The sequence below is a fragment of the Manis pentadactyla genome, chromosome 9 (assembly GCF_030020395.1).
Source record: "Manis pentadactyla isolate mManPen7 chromosome 9, mManPen7.hap1, whole genome shotgun sequence".
Lineage (NCBI taxonomy): Eukaryota > Metazoa > Chordata > Mammalia > Pholidota > Manidae > Manis > Manis pentadactyla.
The window spans coordinates 23736276-23759117 of NC_080027.1; the positions used below are offsets into that span (position 1 = coordinate 23736276).

Consider the following 22842-nt stretch of genomic DNA (forward strand, 5'->3'; position numbering starts at 1 on the left):
CCATGTGTCAAGTGTTGTTGTCAGCTCTGCAGCTGTATTACCTCAGAGAGTCCTCAACCCTGGGAGGACTGATCGCCATGTTCAGGGGAGTAAGTGCGGAAGCAGAGCTTAGGGGACCTGCCCCAAGATGCACAACCTGAGCACGGTGGAACCAGAAAAGGAAGCCAGGCTGAGTCTGCGGTCCGGATGCCTGAGGAGTGTGTATGTGTGTGTGTGTGTGTATAGTGCATATGTGGTGGAGTGTGTGTGTGCATACGCATGCACGTATGCAGAGGGAAGATCAAGGACGAGGGTGTAGAATGCTCAGCTCTGCCACGCTAGCTCTCGGGGCCCCTGCAGTTACCCGCCTTCCCGTCCTGCAGGATTTGCTCTTTCACCCTTGCTAACAGGGAAGATGCCCATTCTGGGGCCCCTCAGGGGAAAGAGAAAGCAGCGAGGAGGCCGAAGCAGGAGGGTGAGAAGACGGCTCCTGGGGAGGAACCGTCCTCTCCTGGCCCAGGCCTTTCCTCATTCTGCTCCTTCCTGGGTCCTTGCACGCCCCAAGCCCAGCGCCCCACTCATTCAGAGTCTGCCAGGCCGGTGCTGTGCTCACCGGGATGTGGTGCCCAGCATCTGCAGGCATCCCCTGATCAGCCTCAACCCCGGGTGCTGACGGGCTTCTTGTCCACAGGATGAAGTTCCACCAGCCATGTACAGTCACGTGAACAAGACAGGGTGGCCCAGCAGCTGCCTGAGCGCACCCTCGGAGCAGCGTCACTCCTACCGTTTCATGCGTCTGCTGCCCAGCAGGTGAACCCCACATCTAGCTACAGGCTAGATGGCCCCTGCCTGGACAGGGTGCTGGGCATCAAGAACATCTGGGGCTTGGCTGTGAGGCCCATGCCCTTGGAAGCCTCCTGAAAGCCGATCCGAGGGTTCCAAAGGGCAGAGACGGTCCTCTTGCATTCCCTGCAGAAGTTCCGGTTCAGGAGCCCATAGACGATGGCACTTGCGGCGGTTGTTGAACTAAACCAGGAAGCAGCTTGTGACAAGGAGCCCCTCTGGGACCTGCGGAGCCATTTCTTCTGGGTCAATGGCCACAGCGAGGCCGATGCAGTTCAGCGGGGCCCAGCAGATGGCAAAGACCACGAGCGCCGTGAACGTGGTTAGAAAGCTCTGGCGTCCCTGGGCCACAGGCAGGGCTTGCCCTCTGACCTGGCCTTCCGACGGGCCGGGAACGCCAGAACCCAGAGGGGCAGGTAACAGAAGCACACGACAGTGATGGGCAGGAGGAAGCAGTGAGCGCCACTGCCACCGGGTACCTGGTGTCTGCCATCTGGAGGAAGGTGCAGGAGTAGATGCATGGGTGGTGCTCCAGGGACCGCAGGAAGGAGCTGGGCGACAGAGCTCCTCACTCCTGTGGGGAGGAGCCAGGGGCGGCAGGTGTAGACGCGGGTGTACCAGGGCCGGCGGACCAGGCGGTAGGCCTCGCTGCGGCCGATGTAGCAGTACGGGTAAGGGCCCTGATGGAGAAGACAGAGCCGATGACGCTCAGGCCCATCACGGAGGCTCGGGCCTTGCAGGGCGCCTCCCCCAGCGCCCAGCCGTTGTGGGAGATGGCCACGAGGATCAGAGGGCAGGGGTACAAGGCCACCACCAGGTCAGCCAGTGCCAGACTCACCAAGAACAAATTACCTGGAACAGGAAATAGGGAGCAAGAGTCAGCGCACGATGCCGTGTGTCTACAGACTATCCTGTCCTTTAATCAGTTGCTTACAAGGAACTGGGTTGCTGTTAGCTTTGAGAATGGCAACCTGGTGGCTTTTAGAGACAGAGTTCAGGGGTCAGACTGCATGTGTGCTGCTCAGTCCCTACACGACTGAGGCAAGTGACTCAGTTGCTTCCAGCCGCACTGCTCTCATTCACGGAATGGGAATAAGGGCGTCTGTTTGCACTAGAGCTGTGAGAATGTAATGACGATGTCAAGTGCTGGCGCACAGAGAGGGTGCTGACAAATGACTGCTATTTTCATGACAGGCACAGATGCTCAGTGGCTTTGCATCATTTCAGCTCTGGCAAGGATTCTGGGGGAAGAGAACCTGATAATCAGGAATGTGGGTTTACCACCCACCCTCCCCACTTCGTACCCCCACCTCCCAGCATATCTCTAACTCTCTTCTTTTGCATCTTCTCCCCACTGGTTAACAGACTACTTTCAAAGTGTCTTTAGTTCATTTTTCTAAATGTGAATTGCATTTTGTAGGTGGGACAGGAAAAGGGTTTTGAGAGTGGGAACCATGTGTTCTGTCTCCCATCTGTCTTGTCTTGGGCCTGCACGCACGGCCACATGGCCATGTGGGCATGCTGGCAGACAGCTGGCATGCTGGCACAGAGTCCAGTCCTGTGGAGCACGGGGGAGCTGTGGGTGTGGCCATCTCGCAGCCTCCAGGGGCCTCCCTGCTTGGCCTGCACACTCCCAGCTTCCTGAACCGCCTTCCTCTTCCGAACGGAGCTTTCTCCAGCATCACCCACCTCAGTCAGCCTGAGAGAGTCCCAGGAAACCCAAACAGCCACTGACTGATGCGTCATGCATGTTCTGGGCCAGAGTCCCAGGGAGGAGACAGGGTTAAATGCAAAACGAACACAGTCTCTGGTCCTAAAGCATTCGCATTCTAAAACCAACACTGACTCATGAATAAAACACCAAGAACCTGAAAATTTAGGCAAATGAAGCTCAAGGCATGAGCAGCTCCATTCCTCGTGCCATTTGTTTCATTCACTAAGTGTTGGACTTTTTGAGCACCTACTGTATGCTCAAAAGATACTCTTCCACCAACAGAGGCCCTCTGGGACAGAGTGGGCTCCAGACACAGTCTTCCAAGTCTTCTGGCCTCTTGTCACATGGTGAAGTACAAGCTGGCAGCTTTAGAGCAGCTGCACAGAGAGGGCAAATGGAAGGGATTCGCGGGCCGGACTCTCCAAGAGGCAAGGACACTGCCCCTCACCACCACCATGCATCTGTCCTGCACACTAGAGAGGCTGATGTGCCCACCTCAGGGCTGCACAGCATCAGTGGACGCAGGGTCCAGAAGTCACAGCAATCCGAGAGGCCAAGTCGTGGTGTGGCTTCAGGGGAGTGTGGACAAAAGGGAGGTGGTGGCTTGGAGTCATCCCAGCTGGGAGTTCTGGGGCACACCCTTAGGAGAGCAGACTCCTCATTTGCAGTTATAAACCCACAGGGAGAAAAAGGACTGTTTCCATCCCCTGTCCCGACACACATTCTCACCCACCCCAGCTCAAAGACAATTGCCCAGGACGGGCTCTGGGTGGGGCTGGGAGCCTGGAAGGCCCACAGACAGCCTTCTTGAAGTGCCTGCTTTGGCCTCGGAGGCTTGGAGTTGACAGCACTTAGAACCGACAGAAAAGAAGTCTGTTAGTTCCCAGGGAGTTCTTAGGGCCTAAGTGTTCCTGAGTTCAGAGCTGGGCTGAGGGAGACAGGATGCTACTGAACAGGAAGACAGCTTAGATGGAGCACTTTCAAGGTGCCGAGCCTCCCTGCCTCTTGAGGCATTCAGGTCAAGGGAAGATGGGAAAGGAATCCTGCTAGATTCCTTCCTGTCCTACTATTTTGAGGATCTATTTACTTACTGGGATCAAGCCCCCTCATATTCTTTCCAGTCGGTACTATAAAACAAGAGATGCACATCTGAGGACCTGTTTGGGATGTGGAGGGAGTCTCCTACTTTTCTACGGAATTCCCAGCCTGTTTATTGTCTCCACTGGTGGACTTCAGTCTCTGACTGTCCTGGGCAGCCCTAACTTGGTCCCAGGAGAGTAAGGGATTTCCTCTCCCAAATTTCTACTTTTCAGCTAAATCAGGAGCCCTCATTTCTTCCCAGAATTTTAAGTGTCCTTTTGATATTTGGCGGTGGTGCTGGAGGTTAGAGTGACTTGGAATAATCTCATTTCTGCCTCTTTGAACTTGGCAGGTTACTGAACTTCTTTCTCCATGATTATTCCTTCCTTGGTTCCCTGCGTTTCTTTGGAGCCCTTCTTCCCTTTCCTCGAACACATTCCACATGGCTTCCTTGGTGAAGAAAATCACTTCTTTCCAACATCGGAATGTTGGTCTGTGCAGGGCCCACCGGGCTCCTGGCTGAGCGGCAAACACGCTTCCGGCACTTGCAAGGCATGTGTAAAGTCAAGAGCTGCTGGGAGCCGGTGCCAGCTTGGCCAGCTGTTTGCCCAGGAAAGCGAGTCAAGCTCTGCCGTATTAATGTGGCTCATCCCCTGATAACGCCCCAGAGGCTGGCAAACAGCTTGTAAATAGTGGTAAGAACACATTCAACTCCACGTGGGAAGTGGTTCAATTACTCTCCCCTATTACTCCGGCTGTTACTAAAAGGCTGAAATCAACCAGTTTCTGCTGCAGATTCATCGGCCCAGACATCATTCTATCTCCTAGACTTCTTGACACATTCCCAAATTAGGCAAATAAAATTCTGACATTGTCTCCCATCTGCAAGAAGTCAGACCCTGCCTGGGTGCTAGTCAAGGGGAGATCCAGTTCTCTATCTACTCCTTCCCCAGACAGGTCGGGAACATGAGGACTCCCCACGCACTGATCATCACCTTGTGCACAGGCTCCCGATGAATATTTATAACACAAGTCCTGGTGTGACATGTGTCCATGTGCCTCCATTCAGACAGGGTGTATTAGTGGAGACAGGCTTCAACTTCAGGGCTCTATGCACTAATATGGAATTCCTTCCTGATATTCATATGCAAAGCACATCCTCTCCTCGGCCTTTCTGGGAGTTCTATTTCTTAACAAGAATCTGATCATCTGGAAAAAAGCCAACAAGTGTTGAGTTATCTGGCATTCATCAGGAGGGTCAAAGCTACCTCTATCCATTTACCCCCTGCCCGGTGCCCACCCTGCATCCCCAGGAGGAGTTTGTTAGATTTAAACTGTCCTTGGTCATTGAGCTAAAAGGTAACGCTGAAATAGACAGCCATTGAGGCATTTACTCAACAAATGTTGTAGAGTATGCCCTAGCTACCATGCTGGGCTGCAGAAAGCATGGTGAGCAACACAGACACAGTTCCGCCCCTTGCAAAGCCTGTGGCCTCAGAGAGGAGACAACTAAATCAAAACAAGATGTGATGAGGGAGGGTTATGATTGGGAGGTCAACGGACGATCTATCATTTCTATCAGGGTTAAACTTCCTGTGTCTGGGGTCCTCTCCCCCTCTCCACCCATTCAAACATGTCATATATTTATTGAGGGCCCAGGATGCTCAGGCAGTGCACGGTGATGGATGAAAGACACATGGCACCTGCCTTTGGGATGCCAAAGGGGACATGGAAAAAGTAGTCCTTTGTATGGAGAGAGCCGGGAGGGAGGCCAGAATAAGGTGGTGGGAGCAGTGGGGAAGACCTTAGTTGGCTTAAGAAAGAGCAAGAAAGAATGAGAAATAGGAGGAAACAAGGAAAAAGGGGCCAGGGCAGTGGCCAGGGACGGGCTGACTAGGCAGGACAATTCACCAAGGCCCTTACAACAGTCCGTCTCCATCCCAAATGGCTGTCTTCCTCAAATGGGACCTTGTAAAGGAAAGGGTTTAAGAAATAATAATCTCCAAATGATTGTGAGTTACTTTTACAAGTTACTTCTAGTGATAGGCATTCTGAAGTCTTTGAACAGATCATTTATTAAAAACTTGACTTCCTTACAAATACTAAAAGAAGGCACTTTTATATTAGTGTAAGATCCAAATTCAATTCCTAAATTATTTGAGGACAGGGATTGTTTTTCCTCCAAAATTACATTATTTATGAAAATCCCTGGAGTATGTGGATGAATCCTATAAGGGCTGAGTTGAAATTTAACTTTGCTTTAATTAAAAAAGAAAAGGATTGCCAAGCAAGCTAATAGTGTAAACAAATAGAGAATGGGGGTATTTCAACCATTTAAAAATAGAAAATTGTATTTAAGATCATCGGCATCCATTTTTTAAAATAGTGAGTTGCTTACTACAAAACATCAGAAGGGATCCCGCAGAGACTCTTGGGAAGCATTTTATTGCTTTAATTACACAGATTATCACATCAAAATAGTATAGCCATCTTAAAGTTTGTAATGTCCATTTACATAAATTGGCTCAATTGTTTCTCACAAGAATCCCTCGGGCTGATAGCGTGATTTCCATTTTACAGATCAAGAAACCAACACTTGGCTTATGTGAGTTGCTAATAGCCACAGCAGAGAAAGAATGATGAGAAAACAGGGGAGAAACAGTAGGAAACCAGGAAAAAGAAATGTCAGGTGAACTAGGGGTGGTGGTGTAGAGTTTCTTGGTCATCCACAAAAGTGAGAAAGAACAGAAAAATGCCCATTTAAACTTGGCTGTTAGGAGGCCAGCGGTGATTCGGCGAGGGCGATTTCCGTTGTTGCTGGAGGATGAACTTCTGCACTGCAGGTTGCCCTCCCAGTCAGCTTTGCCTTCAGGAGAGAAACGCAGCAGTGCTTGGAAAGAGATCCTTTGATGGAGCACAGTGTAGGTTTTCTTTCTCTTTTCTCTCTCTCTCCTCTTTTAAGTGAGAGAGACTTGTGTCTGACACATGATAAGCAGAGTAACATTAGTCATTGTTTCTAGTTGTTTTTATAGTATTATTAGCTGCAGAGAAAGAACAGGAAAGAGATTCATAACTGTTGGACTAGGATCCCTGGGAAATAAGATGGGAGAGGAGAAGTGGTGGTGGGATGAGGCCAGTGAAGAAGGTAGGATGTTGCCCCTAGGGTGTAAACTCCCTAAGAACTGGGACTTGACTTCCCAACCCCCTATTCTTTCAGCAATAAGCACTTTTTTAATGTATTTATTTTTTACGGATGTGCATTTGGCATGCTACTATATTAGTTTTAGGTGTACAATAGAGTGATTGGGCAGTTGCAAAGGTTTCTAAATGCTCAACATGATTAGTGTAGCAACCATCTGTCACCATACAAAGTTATAACAATATTATTGACTATATTCCCATGCTGTACTATCATCCCTGTGACTTAATTTTTTTTATCACTGGAAGTTTGTGCCTTTTGATCCCCTTTACCTATTTTGTCCAGCCCCCCACCCTTCTCCCCTCTGGCAACCACCAGTTTGTTCTCTGTATTTATAAACCCGTTCTGGGATTTTGTTTGATTGATTGTTTTTTATACAGATTTGATGCAATCCCTATCAAATTACCAACATTCTTCAACGAACTGGAACAAATAGTTCAAAAATTCATATGGAAACACCAAAGACCCCGAATAGCCAAAGCAATCCTAAGAAAGAAGAACAAAGTGGTGGGGATCTCACTCCCCAACTTCAAGCTCTACTACAAAGCCATAGTAATCAAGACAATTTGGTACTGGCACAAGAACAGAGCCACAGACCAGTGGAACAGATTAGAGACTCCAGACATTAACCCAAACATATATGGTCAATTAATATTCGATAAAGGAGCCATGGACATACAATGGGAAAATGACAGTCTCTTCAACAGATGGTGCTAGCAAAACTGGACAGCTACATGTAGGAGAATGAATCTGGATCATTGTCTAACCCCATATACAAAAGTAAACTCAAAATGTATCAAAGACCTGAATGTAAGTCACGAAACCATTAAACTCTTGGAAGAAAACATAGGCAAAAATCTCTTGGATGTGAACATTAGCGACTTCTTCATGAATATATCTCCCTGGGCAAGGAAAACAAAAGCAAAAATGATCAAGTGGGACTATATCAAGCTGAAAATCTTCTGTACAGCAAAGGACACCATCAATAGAACAAAAAGGTACCCTACAGTATGGGAGAATATATTCGTAAATGACAAATCTGATAAAGGCCTGACATCCAAAATATATAAAGAGCTCACGCACCTCAACAAACAAAAGGCAAATAATCCAATTAAAAAATGGCCAGAGGAGCTGAACAGACAATTCTCCAAAGAAGAAATTCAGATGGCCAACAGACACATGAAAAGATGCTCCACATCGCTAGTTATCAGAGAAATGCAAATTAAAACCACAATGAGATATCACCTCACACCAGTAAGGATCACCACCATCCAAAAGACAAACAACAACAAATGTTGGTGAGGTTGCGGAGAAAGGGGAACCCTCCTACACTGCTGGTGGGAATGTAAATCAGTTCAACCATTGTGGAAAGCAATATAGAGGTTCCTCAAAATGCTCAAAATAGACTTACCATTTGACCCAGGAATTCCACTTCTAGGAATTTACCCTAAGGATGCAGCAGCCCAGTTTGAAAAAGACAGATGCACCCCTATGTTTATTGCAGCACTATTTACAATAGCCAAGAAATGGAAGCAACCTAAGTGTCCATCAGTAGATAAATGGATAAAGAAGATGTGGTACATATACACAATGGAATATTATTCAGCCAAAAGAAGAAAACAAATCCTACCATTTGCAACAACATGGATGGAGCTGGAGGGTATTATGCTCAGTGAAATAAGCCAGGCAGAGAAAGACAAATACCAAATGATTTCACTCATCTGTGGAGTATAAGAACAAAATTAAAACTGAAGGAACAAAACAGCAACAGAATCACAGAACCCAAGAATGAACTAACAGTTACCAAAGGGAAAAAGACTGGGGAGAATGGGAGGGTATGGAGGGATAAGGGCAGGGAAGAAGAAAGGAGGTATTATGATTAGCATGTATAATGTTGGGGGTGGGGGAAAGGGGAGGGCTCTGCAACACAGAGAAGACAAGTAGTGATTCTACAGCATCTTGCTATGCTGATGGACAGTGACTGTAATGGGGTTTGTGGGGGGGACTTGGGGTAGGGGAGAGCCTAGTAAACATAATGTTCTTCCAAAAAATTAGAATAAATAAATTTAAAAAAAAATTTCACATAGAAGTGAAATCATATGGTATTTGTCTTTTTCTGACTTACTTCACATGGCATAATGCCCTCTAGGTCTATCCACATTGTCACAAATGGCAGGATTTCATTGCTTTTTTAAGCTAATATTCCATTGTGTGTGTGTATATATATATATATATATTATCCATTCATCTACTGATGGACACTTAGGTTGCTCCATAGCTTAGCTATTATTGTAAATAAACAGTGCATATATCTTTTTGAATTAGTTATTTTCATTTTCTTGGAGTAAACACATGAAAGTGGAATTGCTGGATTGTATGGTATTTCTATTTTTAATTTTTAAAGGAATCTCCACGTTGTTTTCCTTAATGGCTGCACCAGTTTAACAGCAATAAGCATTTAAAATTTTAAGATCTACTAGCGGCACCAGTATCTTCAGAGTTTTGTGTGGTATATCATGCTAAATACTGAAACCAACTTTCTGTAAAAAGGGCAATCCGACATGAAAGTCTTCATATCCCTGAGCTACTGAGAGCTCCATGGAGGAATTCAAGAGGGCTGTGAGCTGTCTTGATGGCTAAAGACTTAACTATGGAATTTACAATGTGTTCATGTTTGCTTGGTCAGGAGATAATAAGGTATTCAGAGCTGAGACCTGAAGCTGAAAAGCTCCAGCAACATCAAGGGACGGAGTCCACAGTAGCCCAGTTTGGTCTTTGCTGATAAGCACTCCAGACCCCACAGGCTCAGTGGGTCAAAGACACCTGCCACCAAGTGGCATGTCCGTGAGTGATGGGTGGCAGGAAGCCTGGATGAAGGGGACTCCACCTCACCCCCTAACGCCTGGCAGACAAGGACTGTGGGTCTGGCAAGTGTTTCCTCCAGGCCTTCCAAGAGCCTCGTCCAGGGCCAGCCTGTTTATTCATTTATCATTTACCCACTCGATTTACAGGTATACGGAGAAGGGACCACATGGTGGGCTCTCCTCTCATCAATCCAGTTGGGGATGCAAAACACCTGCCAGGCTGAATATTTCATCAGGAAATGTGCAGTCACAGCTTCTGGGGAAGAGATGATGCGACTGAGTCTCTGGGTGCCTGGAAGAGGAGCAGCCTTGCTGGGAAGAACAGAGAGCCAGACCCTGGACAAGGACCTGCATGCCCAGCACTGAAATCCTCCATGTCTCCCTGGGCTACCCCAGTGTCAGATATTTCATATCCTTCCTCCTGACATATCACAGAAATGTCCTAGAAATGGCCATGCATCCCGTCCCTCATGACATCCCCTGACAGCCTCTTTAATCCTGTTGCAGCACAAGGATATGGGCTCCTGGCTGCTGCTTGGGAAATCAGGGTCACCGCACCCGTGGGCAGCAGGCATAACCAGTCTGGTGAGCTTCCCCTCTGCTCATGGAGGTTATCTCCCTGTGACAAGAAGGATACAAGGATATGTTTCTCTCAGCTCTCCTCTGTGTGGCTGACTGGGTGGTACACATAATGGCAAGAGGCTCACATTTTACAGGGTGGGGGTGGCGGTCCACCTCAGGCCAGATGAGCAAGGGACAAACTCCCTATGGAGCCACTCCCTGAAGGACGCATGGCCCCACCACTGCGGGAGCCACTGCATAGCTGGAGCTCGCTAACTGTACAGCTGCAATCAGGGAGCAGGCTCACACGGGCAGCCTCTGTGCAGATGGTGCCATCTGTGTTCAAGGACAAAAGTGAGGTGTACTTTGGGTTTTTAGCATCCAAAGCCTTTCAGTTCCCTGAGATTTGCACTGACTGCGTGACCAGTGCTGAGTCCTTCACTGGTTCCTGAGGAGGAACACCCCCCCTCACAAAGCACAGCAAGCTCCTTCTGTCCCACGGCTTTCCTGGTATCTTGTCCATTTTCAATTTGTTTCAACAGACTTGTATTCAGGTCTTCCCTGAAAATGTACCTGGCTCTGTGGAGAGAAATGGAATAAAAGTCCCTGCTCTCAACAAATTCATGGTCCAGTGGGAAGTGAGAGAAAACCTAACCACAATACTGCGGGGTGGGTGCGGTGTGGGGAGGGCACGTGGCCGCCCAGGAGGGAGACAGTGGCTATGCCTCTCGTGGCATTAATAATAAACATCAACCTCTCTTGGGGGCATGGAGGAAGGGGCTTTGCAGAGGTATTTGCCCGCAGAAAAGAGGGACAGAGCTTCCGAGGACGAGGGGAGTGCATCAGAGGGCACAGACTACATGCAGGGTGGTAGCAGCCCCTGCCGAGGGTGAGAGGAGAGAGACGGGCTGTGGCATTAGGTGGGTTCGGCCGGCCACGAAGGGCAGGCTGTGCTCTGGAGCTGGGCATTGTGTAGCTAGGGGACAGCCACTGAAAGCAGGGGGGACTCTGGCAGTGGTAAGAGCCCCTGGGGGAGGGAGCAGAGAAAGCCATCTGGAGGCTATGGCCATAGTTGGCTCAAGAGACAGTAAGGGTGTAAATTGGGGCAGCAAGAGTGGGAAGGGTAGGAAGGGGGCAAATTGTGAAACACTGTAAGGCAAAAATCATGAGGACTTGGGGGAATGAAGGAACCAAAAATGAATCCCAGGGAGTCTGGGAGAACAAGAGAGGAAGGAGATCCAAAAACCAGCATCGGGTAAGCCAAGGGAATGCCAGGCCCCAAGGATGGAGTGGCTCCCCGTGTCACACACAGAGGGGCACCCCCCAGTGGCTTAATAATAAGCCAGACCCCGAAGGGCTGAGGGGGAAATGGGGAGCAATGAAGTAGTCAGTGGTCACAAACTGTTATGTTAAAATGTCTGGCTGAGAAGGGAAGGAGAGAGGTGGCCATGAAGTTAGGAGGAGACATACAGTCAATAAAAGATTGTGTGTGTGTGTATGTGTGTGTGTGTGTGTGTGTGTGTGTGTGTGTGTAGGCTAAAGGGAAAGAGACAGATACTGAAAATACAGAAGAGAGAGAAGAACTTGATGGAGGAAGGTTCCAGAAGAGCAGGAAGAGAGAGAGATTAAAAAAAAAAACAGACAGGTGATTATTGGCAAGGTCTAGACCAGGGCTAAGAGTGACAGTCATGGGCACAAGGAAAAATCCTCAGACACTGTCAGGAGAGTCCAAAGTGTGGCAGGTCCCCAAGAAGCCCAGACTGAGAAGAATGTAATGCCACCCAGTGCCAAATGTGGGCAAGGCTGTGGGAACAGCAAAGACTGAAACACACCCCTGGCCTTCCTTTCTAAGTTGGGTCAGTGCCCTGAATCCATCTCCCACCCGTCCTTCATCCCTCCCTGTCTGCCTTTCTCTTAGCACCATCTCTGAAAAGTCCACCCAGTGAATATGCAGCAACAGACATTGCAGACAGGGTGGTCCCGGGAAACAGCTAATCTACTGCTTCCCCTGCATCAGAAACATCCCTGCTATGGATGACAAGGGTTTGCCCCACAGAGAAACTGGGTTTGTCTCAGTCAAGAAAGGAGTAAGGATGTCTGCTAAAAAAGGTGCTATGACCTGAACATGGGCCAAGCGCCTTCGTTATTGGAAATATATGTGTTCTCATTGTCCCTGTCTTCTTAAAGCTGATAAATTAAGGAATCAGACTTAATTCCAGAAAGGTCTGAGATAAGTTTCCTCAAGTAAATCCAAACTCTTCAGTAAAAAAAGACCTGATTAATAGTGTAATGGGCGCTCAATGGTCAAATAAGAACTGGCTCAATTGCATGACCAGAGCAGCCACCAATATGTCAGGAATTCATGTCATTTAGATAGAGTGTTGATTTTTTATTTTCTTTCTGGTGCCAGGAGGCAGAAGACTCAACAAGAGGTAGGAAGGATAAATAGAGCATGCACCAGTAGTTTGACATGCTCCTTACCCACCCTGGCCACCCTCCCGAATCAGGACGGTTTCTCTGAGCCCTGCTAAAGCCCAGAAGAGGCCAGGCCTCAGCAGGACTGCCAAGGGAGAAGATGCTTGTTGGCCTCAGGCAAAAGGAAGCAGCACCCTGCTCCCTCTCCCACAGTGGGCAGTCCAAATTACTGAGCCTTGGACCACAGCCACCAGGTCTTTAAACACCTGATTAGCCAGGGAGGGAAGCGGCCATGTCAGAACCTGGAAGCCCTGCCTCTCTGTGCAGGAAATGAACGTTTGCAGCTGCTGCAAAGACACAATTGGATTAAAAATACTAAATACAGCTTTCCAATCATAAGCTGCTCTTTCCTAATAGATACACGCTTTTTCTCAAATGACACACCATCTTGGAAAAGGTATTCCAAGATAACCTTAGCCACCTCTACTAAGATAACAGAGTTAGAAAGCTTCTTTTTTCTTAATAATAAGTTTCATGTATTATGGATAAAAACTCACATTTGTTTGTTTGTTCTTAGATAAGAATCCTGGAGTTACAAGGCCACACAAAATATATGCAACCATTTACTAGAAATGGCCTTACTAAATGGGCTGGCTCCTCAGCATGCTTAAGCTATGCAATTGGCTTTCTGCTGTTATCTTTCCATTTTAATTCATTCTAATATTTGGTTGCCCCTGAGGCCCAAACTGGGGAATTACAAGTTGACAAAAAGGTTATTGAACTTCTTCCCAAGTAGAAATAGCCAGCATGCTCCAAGGACCCCTCAGGACAGAGTGCAGAGACCCCTTCCCTCTGGAGTTGTCCCTTGCAGACCCGAGTATGGGAAAACCGAAATGAGAGCAAATTGAAAGCGGGAACATATTTTCAGGATTGAACACTTTTTTGCCAAATCATTGTTTTACTCTTCATTTAATACCGGGAACTCCCCGTCTTCAGAAAAGACCACATTATCTCAAAGCAATGTAGTTGAATCCAAGCGGAGCCTGCGTATTCCTGTACTCTCCGGTTTGGAAACGTGCCTTCAGAGGATCTGGAGATCAGTTTCTGATACAACATCCACCGGAGGGCTTCCATTTATTCACTTAGTCTCAGCAAATGTTTTCTAAGCCCTAATGCTGGGGCACAGGGCTTGGCAGGGGAAGGTGAGGGTGTTAAGGATCGGGACAGTTCTGTGGCCAGGTTTCCACGGCACCATCTGGCCTGGTTGGAGCGCCCCGGGTGGCGATGGCTTCCAGCCGCGTGGGTCCCGCAGCGCTGACGCCCTGCCAATAAGGGCGCCAGGAAAACTGCCTGTTTCACGCTGGCCTCGGGTGCCGAGTGCGTAGCTGCAAAGGGACAGCGCCGGGGCCGCACGTCGGGGGAAGCCAGCATCTCGGCCTCACTTTAGAGCTCAGGACCAAACCTGGGGACTAGGTTAGTGAGAAGGGAACCCGGCGCACGGGAATGAGGAGCGAGTGGCCGGCGGATCTGGGGTCAGGGTCCAGACTAGCCTGGGAAGGGTCCGACCCCAGCTGCGGGCATGGCTGTCGCCTGCGTTCCAGGGCTTGCGGTTCCTGAGCACCGAGAGGATGACCAGGAGATTGCCCACGACGTCCACCACGGCGGTGGTGGCCATGGGCCCGGGGTACAGCACGGGAGCCTCCCAGGGGGGCCAGGGGTCTCGGAGGACCGCCCGCTTCTGGCCAGCCGTCACCCCTCGCAGCAGTTGGCGAGGGAGCCGTTCTCGGGCATCGGGGGCCTTGTGCCGCCCACGGTGCTGCCCACGGTGCCAACCCCTGTGCCGCGGGACACCCTTCCCTGTCCGGGCCGTGCCTGGTGAGGGAGGCGGCCAGTGGGGAGGGACCTGGAGGAGAGAATTAATTAGCCTGGGCAGGGGGCGCAGAAAATGTAGGAACGGGAGGGAGGAAGGCTTGGAGAGCAGACGCTGCCAAAAGCAGGAAGTCCCTGGGTAGCTTGCTCAGAAGCAGTAGCGACAGCGCAGCGACAGCCGAGCACGTGCCTGGCTAAGGCCTCGGTTCCCGCCATGCCCAAGACCCCAGATTTCCCCCCAGAGAAGCTGTGCCCAGGAAGGGACCCTCAGGCTTGTGGACCGGAGAGGGCGCTGGGGGTGGGAACCTGCTGATCCTTTGTCAGAGGGCGAGGTTTGAAGGTCCCATGGAACTGTGCAGCCCCTAGAGAGAGCCTCACCGCCAGGGGACAGGGCAGATCAGAGCAGGGTAGGGTAGGGGTTACATTCCGTGTGAACCTGTACTGTTCATTGAGCACTTGACGTTTATTGTGGAAGGCTTTGGTGATGTCTCTGCACTGTCCTCTTTATAAAGCCGGGACAACATTTTAAGAGACTGATGGATATCGATTTAAGCATGATCATACTTAAACAGATGTATGGTCAATACTGGTTTTTGGAGTGGTAGAACAAAAAGAAGTGAGATATGATTACAGGGGAAAAGGAATTAGATGCCCATTATTTAAAATGTGTGAGTACTTACTCTGGCCGTAACAATAGCTAACCTCTTTCAAAGGCTAATTTTATGCCAAGCAGTGTCCTAAGTAAGCACTTGTCACACCACTAAAATCAAAAAGCTGAAAACCCTAAACATGGGGAGGAGGTGAAGCACCTGGAACTCTCATTCACTGCTTTTATGAGAATGCAAAGAGGTACAGCCACTTTAAAGAGCTGTTTGGTAGTTTCAAACGGAGTTAAACAGATATCACCCTATGACCAGAAATGAAACAAAGAAATATGTGTCCACAAAAATGCCTGTGCAAGAATGTCCAGAGCAGGGGATTTACAGCAACCCAAACCTAGAAACAGCCCAAATATTCATCAAGTAAACAAACTGTGGTGTTCCATACAATGGAATGCTACTCAGCCATAAAAGCTACTGATATATACAACAACATGGATTAATCTAAAAAATATTATATTGAACAAAACAAGCCAGATACAAAGGAGTACATACTATATAATCCCATTTACATGAAGTCCAAAAATGGAAAAAATTAATCTACGGTGCTTGGAATCAGAACAATGGTTGCCTCTAGAACAGAGCATAAAATTCCACTGACTGGAACAGAGCACAAAATAAATTTCCAGGGTGTGATTTGTGTGTGTATTATTTTATGTAAATTATACTCTCTCACTTCCATTGCACCCCCCACCCCCCAAAAAAAGGAAGAGTGCAGTGGCTATGGAGAGACTCTAATGACATATGATGCAGGAGAAGGAGATGATTATTAGAACAATGAACTCCTTGAGAGGTGAGCCCACCCAGAGCCCAGGGAAGGTATTGTTAGGAGAGACAGGCTTTCTCCCTTACTGTTGAAAGGAAGCAAATTCAGAAGTGTTTCTGGATGGCGTAAATTGATGAGGGGTTCCTCTCTGGCTGCTCCATTCTTAGGGAGTTTGAAGCTTCCTCATTATCCAGGATTCAGGGGAAGAGAGTGTGAGAAGTTTGAAGGCAGGGGAAGGTATGCCATGTCAGAAAATGGGAACATTAACTAGGGAAAGCATGGCAGGTTGCCAGGATGTCCCTGTATAGCCTGAGATCATGGCTTTAAAGGAAGCTAGTCAGTCTCTTTGGGAGGTTGTTAATTGAGGAGGAACTGAGAACACATCCCGGAAAGAGTGAGCTCAGGGCCAAGAAGCCAGATTGGGCTGGAGGTATGGGCAGGAACTGGTCCAGAGAGGTCTCAAGGTCACCTTGCAGATTCTGGACTTGATCCCCAAGGCAGTGGAATCTGTGGAGGGGTTTGTCAGACATCTGTACCCTGCTCCACTTTTGCAGGCTTCTTTCCAGTGCAGAGGGTGTCTACCACAGAAAGCAATTCCCAGGGTGACATACTAGCATAGAAGAATCACGATTGCTTCCGGTGTGCCAGGCTGATGGCCTCTTCATGTGAAAGGATTCTTTTCACAGTAGGTGAAAGCAATAGTGGCTGTAGGCTATGAAGTTACATGGGAGGAAAAATCAAACCCCGAAGAAGGAATGGGAGAGAGACAAAGCAGAGAAGTTCGAGATTCCTAGCTGATTTCTTAATAAAATAAATCAACGTTTTGAATACCTACAGAGTGTCCTAGGGTTACAAAATGAGCAGACTAGTGTTCCTTATACCTGCTTCCAGGTTCAAAGACAAATCAAAATGTGTTCACAGGAGCTCAGCTTCCCACATCCCAGCAATAACACCTTTCACTCTGGATGGTACTTGAAACTTTTCCAAACCACTTTTACGCAGGCCATGTTATGTCTCTCTTCAACACATTTGTGAGGCCCGGGAGGTAGGTCCAGCTGGACAAGAAAGGAACAGACACAGAGATAATTTGCCAAAACTGGTGGCTGGTGAGTGGCCAAGAAGAGTCTGTAACCCAGCTGTCTAACAGAATCCATTTCTTTTATTGAATGTATAATGGCTTTCGCTCCCTCTGTATGAAATATACAATGAATATAATCAAAATTTTCTTTTACTAATCAATTTGCAACATGACTAAAATAACCACGTGCCTTTTCAATAATACTATAAACAATAATAAGAGCAGCCACTGCTAATATTGAGTGTTTATTATGTGCTAGGCATATGAGACATATGGATGCTTTCATTGAACCCTCGTGTCTCTATGAGATGGATATGATTAACATGTACTGTGAACAAACTGAGATTCAGAGAGGTTAAGAAATCTTCCCAAGTTTGCACAGCTTGTGAGTCCAGAGCTAGGATCAGAGCCTATGCAGATTCCCAAAACCTGGTGCAGTTTTGCTCCTGCGTTGGGGAATATTAAAACCTCTGGACTCTTCTCCACTTCGAGAGAAGGAAAAGAAAGCTCGTTGACATTGGGCATGTTGAGTCCCAGGAGAAAATTGTTCTGTCAGTTTTGAAAAAGCTGATTGTTATATAAATCACTTAGAAGACATACTACTGCCTGGCATCATGACACTGCCTTAATTTTTCTCTGAAATGAAGAATAGTTTGGAAAGAGGGATATTGTATGACAAAAGAATAAAAACAAAACAAAACAAAGAAGCCCACCTTCTGGGCAGTCTTCGCCCTGTTTTGCAGCACAGGCCCCAGCAGAGTCAGCACAGTGACCCAGGGCTTCGCCAAGCTGGGCAGAGTCAGTGCAACAAATTCTCTCCACTGCTGGGTGCATGATCTTTACCTTTTCTGACTTTTTCTTTCCCTTCAGGGGAACCATCAAAATGAGAGTTATTGCCCTGTTTATTTCAGGTTTGCATCTAATCTAACAGCTCAACATTCAAGCAGAAGGGGCTGACCCTTCCCTCCAAGTCCATTGAACCCCAGGTCAGTGCTAATCAATTATCATACACTGTCTATAATGAGTATTTAGCCAAAAAATTAAAAATAAAAATAAACATACAAATAATTGAAATGGTTTAATCTTTGCCTTATCACAAGAGTTTTATTTATAGCTTCCAGTTTTCCAGAACAGTATACTTTCCCAGTAAAGATAAATTCTAAGCTGAAGATCATAAGTAGATTCAAGGGAAGGGGTGACCCCAGTGTTATGATGGTTTTGATTTCTACAGAAGGAAACTTACATTGGAATCTTAATGCTTGGGGATGAGAGGGCCCAGTCAGAGGAGAATCACTCAAAGGAGACACTGCTAGGGAAGTGAGGCTCTGGCAAGAACAGTATGGTCGGGCGATCAGTGTGAGTTCTGTCTCCCCGGGCAGAGGATGCTCACATGTGATCCTGGAGCCTCGGTTGGACAGGGTGTGCATCCACCTTGCTGTCTCTCTGGGGCACATTTGTTGCAGAAGAATACCGGCGCCATGCAGAGATACTGTTACAGCCCAGGCCTCTTCCCCAGAGACTGGCTATTATCAGCTCACAAGGACCTCCGTCAATAATGTTGCACTTTTGCCTCCCAGGCCAGCAAGAAGTCAGCCCTGGGTATTCTTTATAACATGAATTTTAATATGAGTGACTTGCTCTAGGTTCTCCCTGTGGTTGCATAAGTAGAGCTAATTTTTTTCCAGTGAAGGTAACCTGCCAGGGCCTGGCCTGATCCCCAAACTAATGTCTACAGCCAAGCGGAAGGCTTCTTTATTATAGAGATTTGACTGAGCTCCTCTGCTTGGAGAAGCAGCCCTCAGTAACACCCCATGGGAATATCTGTATCTTTGGCCCCAAAGCCACCTGTCCCCAGCAAGCCTCACGGGCCACTGAAGACATGGATTAAATGTGCAGCCTTAGCTTGTTTGCAGGCAGGCCATCACCTGACCATCAGGCATGGGGCAGACCACTGACACCCATCAGAGGGTCACTTGGCTCCTTCCAACCAGCCCCTGAGGACATGGATGGTTTGATCTGGAAAATGGTCTATCCTAAGAGGAGACCGTACTCTTCATCCAGTCCTGGGGACGTCTGGGAGTAGATGAGCTCTCGGCCGGAGTTCTGAGAATTCACTGCTGATACACACTTGTCAGCCCAGTGGGTTCCACCTCCAATCCTATACACAGGTGCCTTCTAGCATCCAGGACTTACCCACCCCCTTAGGAGAGAGAAAAAATCAGGACGGTCCTCTCTTGGGGTATAATCCCCAGACCTCTCACTGTCACCGCCACTTCTATACCTCTTCTTTTTCCTTCTGCACCCACATTCCCTGATCAGGGCTACATCTAATAATAATAGTTGTTAATGGAGCATATCCAGATATGTGTTACCACCTCCTATTCATTACCTATCAACAACCCTGGGAGGCAGATAAATTCATTCTCCATATTTTACCAGTGAAGAAACTGAGGCACAGAGACATTAACTTTCCCAGGCCACAGGGCTAAGAACCGGCAGGTCCGGTTTATCTGATTCTAAAGCTGGCCTCTCAGACCAGCAGGAAGTAAACTCTTGACCATGACCGTGTCCCTCCTGGTTAACAATATTGCCGAGGTATACAGTGTGGTAGTTAACTCTGGAACCAGACAAGTAGATGTGTGACCCAGGGCAGGCTATATGAATTCTGTGCTTTAGTTTCCTCATGTGTAAAACAGGCACAGTGATGCTCATATCACCAAGATGTGAGGGTGAAATGGAGTGGTATGGTGCCTGGCTCACAGGCAGCGCTAAGGCACTGTTAGCTATGATAGCTACATTTTCAAGGGCTTCACATCTTATCTCATTTAATCTTCACATGCAGAGCCAGGAATGTCCTTTTATATTGAGGTCCCTGGAGGTTGGTTGGCCTGCTCAGGACTGGACAGCCAGTGGGGAAGCCAGGGCAGGAGCCAGACCTCCGGACCCCTCCACTGCACCTCTCCCCTCCCCCGCCGCTAGTGCACAGAGATGGACAGGCTCCAAAGCATCTCCACAGGAGCCAGTCCTGTGAGTGCCCTTCACACAGGCAATGGATTCGGCAAAACTGGCCAGCTCTTGCTTTGAATATCTGGACCCACATTCCACAGGCACAAGAAAGTATAACCAGCGAATTCAGACACCCACTGTATGCATCAAAATATTTCTAAAATCCAAACTTTGGGGCGACTATGTCTGACAGTCTGGTCTCTAAGGACATGATGGTGAGGGTCTAACTTGCAGTTTTTTGACACATTGAGGGTGAGGGAACAGATGAGCAGCCTTGACCAGACTTTATGCTAAACTAAACTACAGCTGGTTAGGACCCAGGTCCCCCTTTCTAACATTAAAAGGAGACATTTTCTCAGCCTAAAGCTCCCTCCTCATCCCACACACCTGCCCAGCTGGGATGCACCAGGGCCGCCCTCACCTCCCCACTTCTCAGCGAACGCTCTGCCCTCCTGTTGCTAGGACGGCCAATCCTAGGACCCAGATTTTTCATGACATTTTTATAGTCAAATGCCTTATTGTCAGGCCTTGGGTCCCTCCCGTTCTTGGTTAGCACATCTTGGGTCCTTACTGCTTTTCAGCAGCACAACCCAACATGCCAGCCTGGTTGTCTCAGTCTTATCTCAAAGCAAACACATGTATGACTACAAACACACTGAAGAACATTCTGTTTTTTTTTAAGCCTTGGGTGTCCAGAGCAAGGTATTATGGATATACCACACGGTGAAGTATTTTACGGTCCCTTTAAGCTGCTGTTTCTTTTCTTAAAGTTGCTCTTCCTTCAGCAACTGCCGCGAGTCTCTCCTGCCTTCTACCCCTCGCCGCAGCCTTTCTCCTCCTCTCGCAGTTCTCTGTTCCGCGCCCATTCCTGAGCAGGGAAACGTAGCCTCTACTAACTTCCGTATCGTCACCCTCACTAGCACACGAACACCCAGTTTCTTTTCCTGCCCACTGTCCTTCTCGAGCTAGAGAATCGAATTCCCCTTCCTTTAGAAAGGAGTAGGAAAGAAAGGAAAACTTATCATGGATTTTTTTTGCCCTATCACACCAATATTGTTTTATATCGGGAAAGGGAAGAAGAGGTTGAACATATACTGAAAACCTATATCCTCATCCCGGAAGCAAGTCTGGCCCTCACAGGATGACTGGTAGACCTCATCTCCAGCCTCAGATGGCAAAGGCTTCCACGTCATGTGCAGAGTGGCAGAGGAGATGAACCACACGGACACCTCTCGTGGGGGGGTGTTGGCAGTGCACCTGAGTGGGAGCGGCCTGATGTACGGGGGTTCAGAGTTAAGGCCAGGTTGACCTCTGCTGACTTCCGTGGTGCCCATGATATGGGTGTCACCATTGGGACACCCACACATGTGGTCCCACGCAGAACAAGGCTTTAGACCAGGTGGTCAGGTCCTCCCGCATTCCTGTACCTCAGACACTTGGGTTGAACTTCACCCACTGCCCCCGAGTGATGGGTGTGACCATGAACTTGCTTCCTGACCCACCCCCTCTGTCTGGGTGGAGGCTCCAGCAGTGACCTCAGTCAGAGACTCAGGATCACCATCCCCAAGGCTGGCCTGAGCCCTTGTCCGCATGCAGGCAACACAGACAGGCCTGTCTTTATGTGACCTCCACTCAAGGGCACTTAAGGAGCACATGGGCAGGTACATTTTCAGTTTAGCAACACATGCCACTGAAACCCAGACTACCCCCAGGCTCAGCCGTAGAGAGCATGGCTGTGCTGTGCCTTGACTCCTGTTGCCAGGATCCTGTAAAACACGGTCTGCAAACGTGTTCACACGACAAGCACAGTGACCAAACACAGGAGAGAGGGAGCTCAGAGGAGGGAGATGCCGGGACCCTGGTGGGCAGCAGCCAGCATCCCTGAAGCAGAAGATGCTAAATCAGGAGACAGGGCCTCAGCCGGGGTGGGGCCCAGCACCTCTGCCCTGACTTGCACTTACACGCAGAAAGGGGCGTGGCCTGCCCCTGCCTTGTCACCCAGGCCTACCGCAGGGCCAGGTGGGCCTAGAGTGTCCGAGCTCCTGGCTGGGATCGGCCTTTTCCACTTCCCCCAAGGACCTGTACGGGTGACATCACTTTTTCTGTCAGAGCAGTTGGGGAGAGCAGTTTCCTAGAACCTGGATGGCCACCCCTCCCCCACCTAACTGACCTGCCCTTTGATAGGGCACCTGCTAACCTTAGTGACAGAGCCCTGCAAGGTTCTGAGTGGTCCCTTGTGGCCGCAGACACTGGCAATAGGAGGCAGAGCGGTGGAGCCCCCACAGCCACCGAGGGCCTGCTGCCTGTGCCGGGCCCATGTGCCAGCTGATCCTGGAGCGCCTGTGCGGGGCTCTCCTGGTGATCGCTGAGAGCTGGGGACGCACCACTGGACTCAGTGGGTTTCCCTGGGGGACACTGGTATGTTGTGCGGGGCTTCTTTTCATAGTAAGCAGAGGAGGGAATTCACGAAGCACCAAGGCCTGGGCAGAAGCTGTGCTGCCTGCCATGAAGGACCTGGAAACCGTGGTGATCTTGCAGAACGAATGACTCCAACCGATGACACTGACAGGCCACCTGCAGGGGAGGCCAGTCCTCCCATCCTACAAAGCCTGAGCTTGGTGGCAGTGACCACACACCTGAGGCTCTCCCTTCAGGACACTCATGGCCTTCTGGCAAAGGGATGGGGGAGCCAGCCTCCTACCCTTCCCAAGGCCACTGATGAGAAACCGACCCTCGGTGCATCACAGGAGGATGGAGAACAATTTGGGAAGAAAATGCTGGATGACTGGGATGGAAACACTCCTTTTCC

General features: G+C 48.8%; 1 protein-coding gene across 1 annotated transcript; it reads right to left on the reverse strand.

The window, feature by feature from the left end:
* Positions 1-760: 760 nt before the first annotated feature.
* On the reverse strand, positions 761-21367 carry MTNR1B (melatonin receptor 1B). The gene is given in 8 exon segments (XM_057508188.1): positions 761-998; positions 1000-1178; positions 1181-1276; positions 1279-1384; positions 1386-1492; positions 1495-1674; positions 14246-14527; positions 21136-21367. Coding segments are annotated over 8 exon segments (1374 nt in total). The 3' UTR covers positions 761-806.
* Between the last annotated feature and the right edge of the window lie 1475 nt (positions 21368-22842).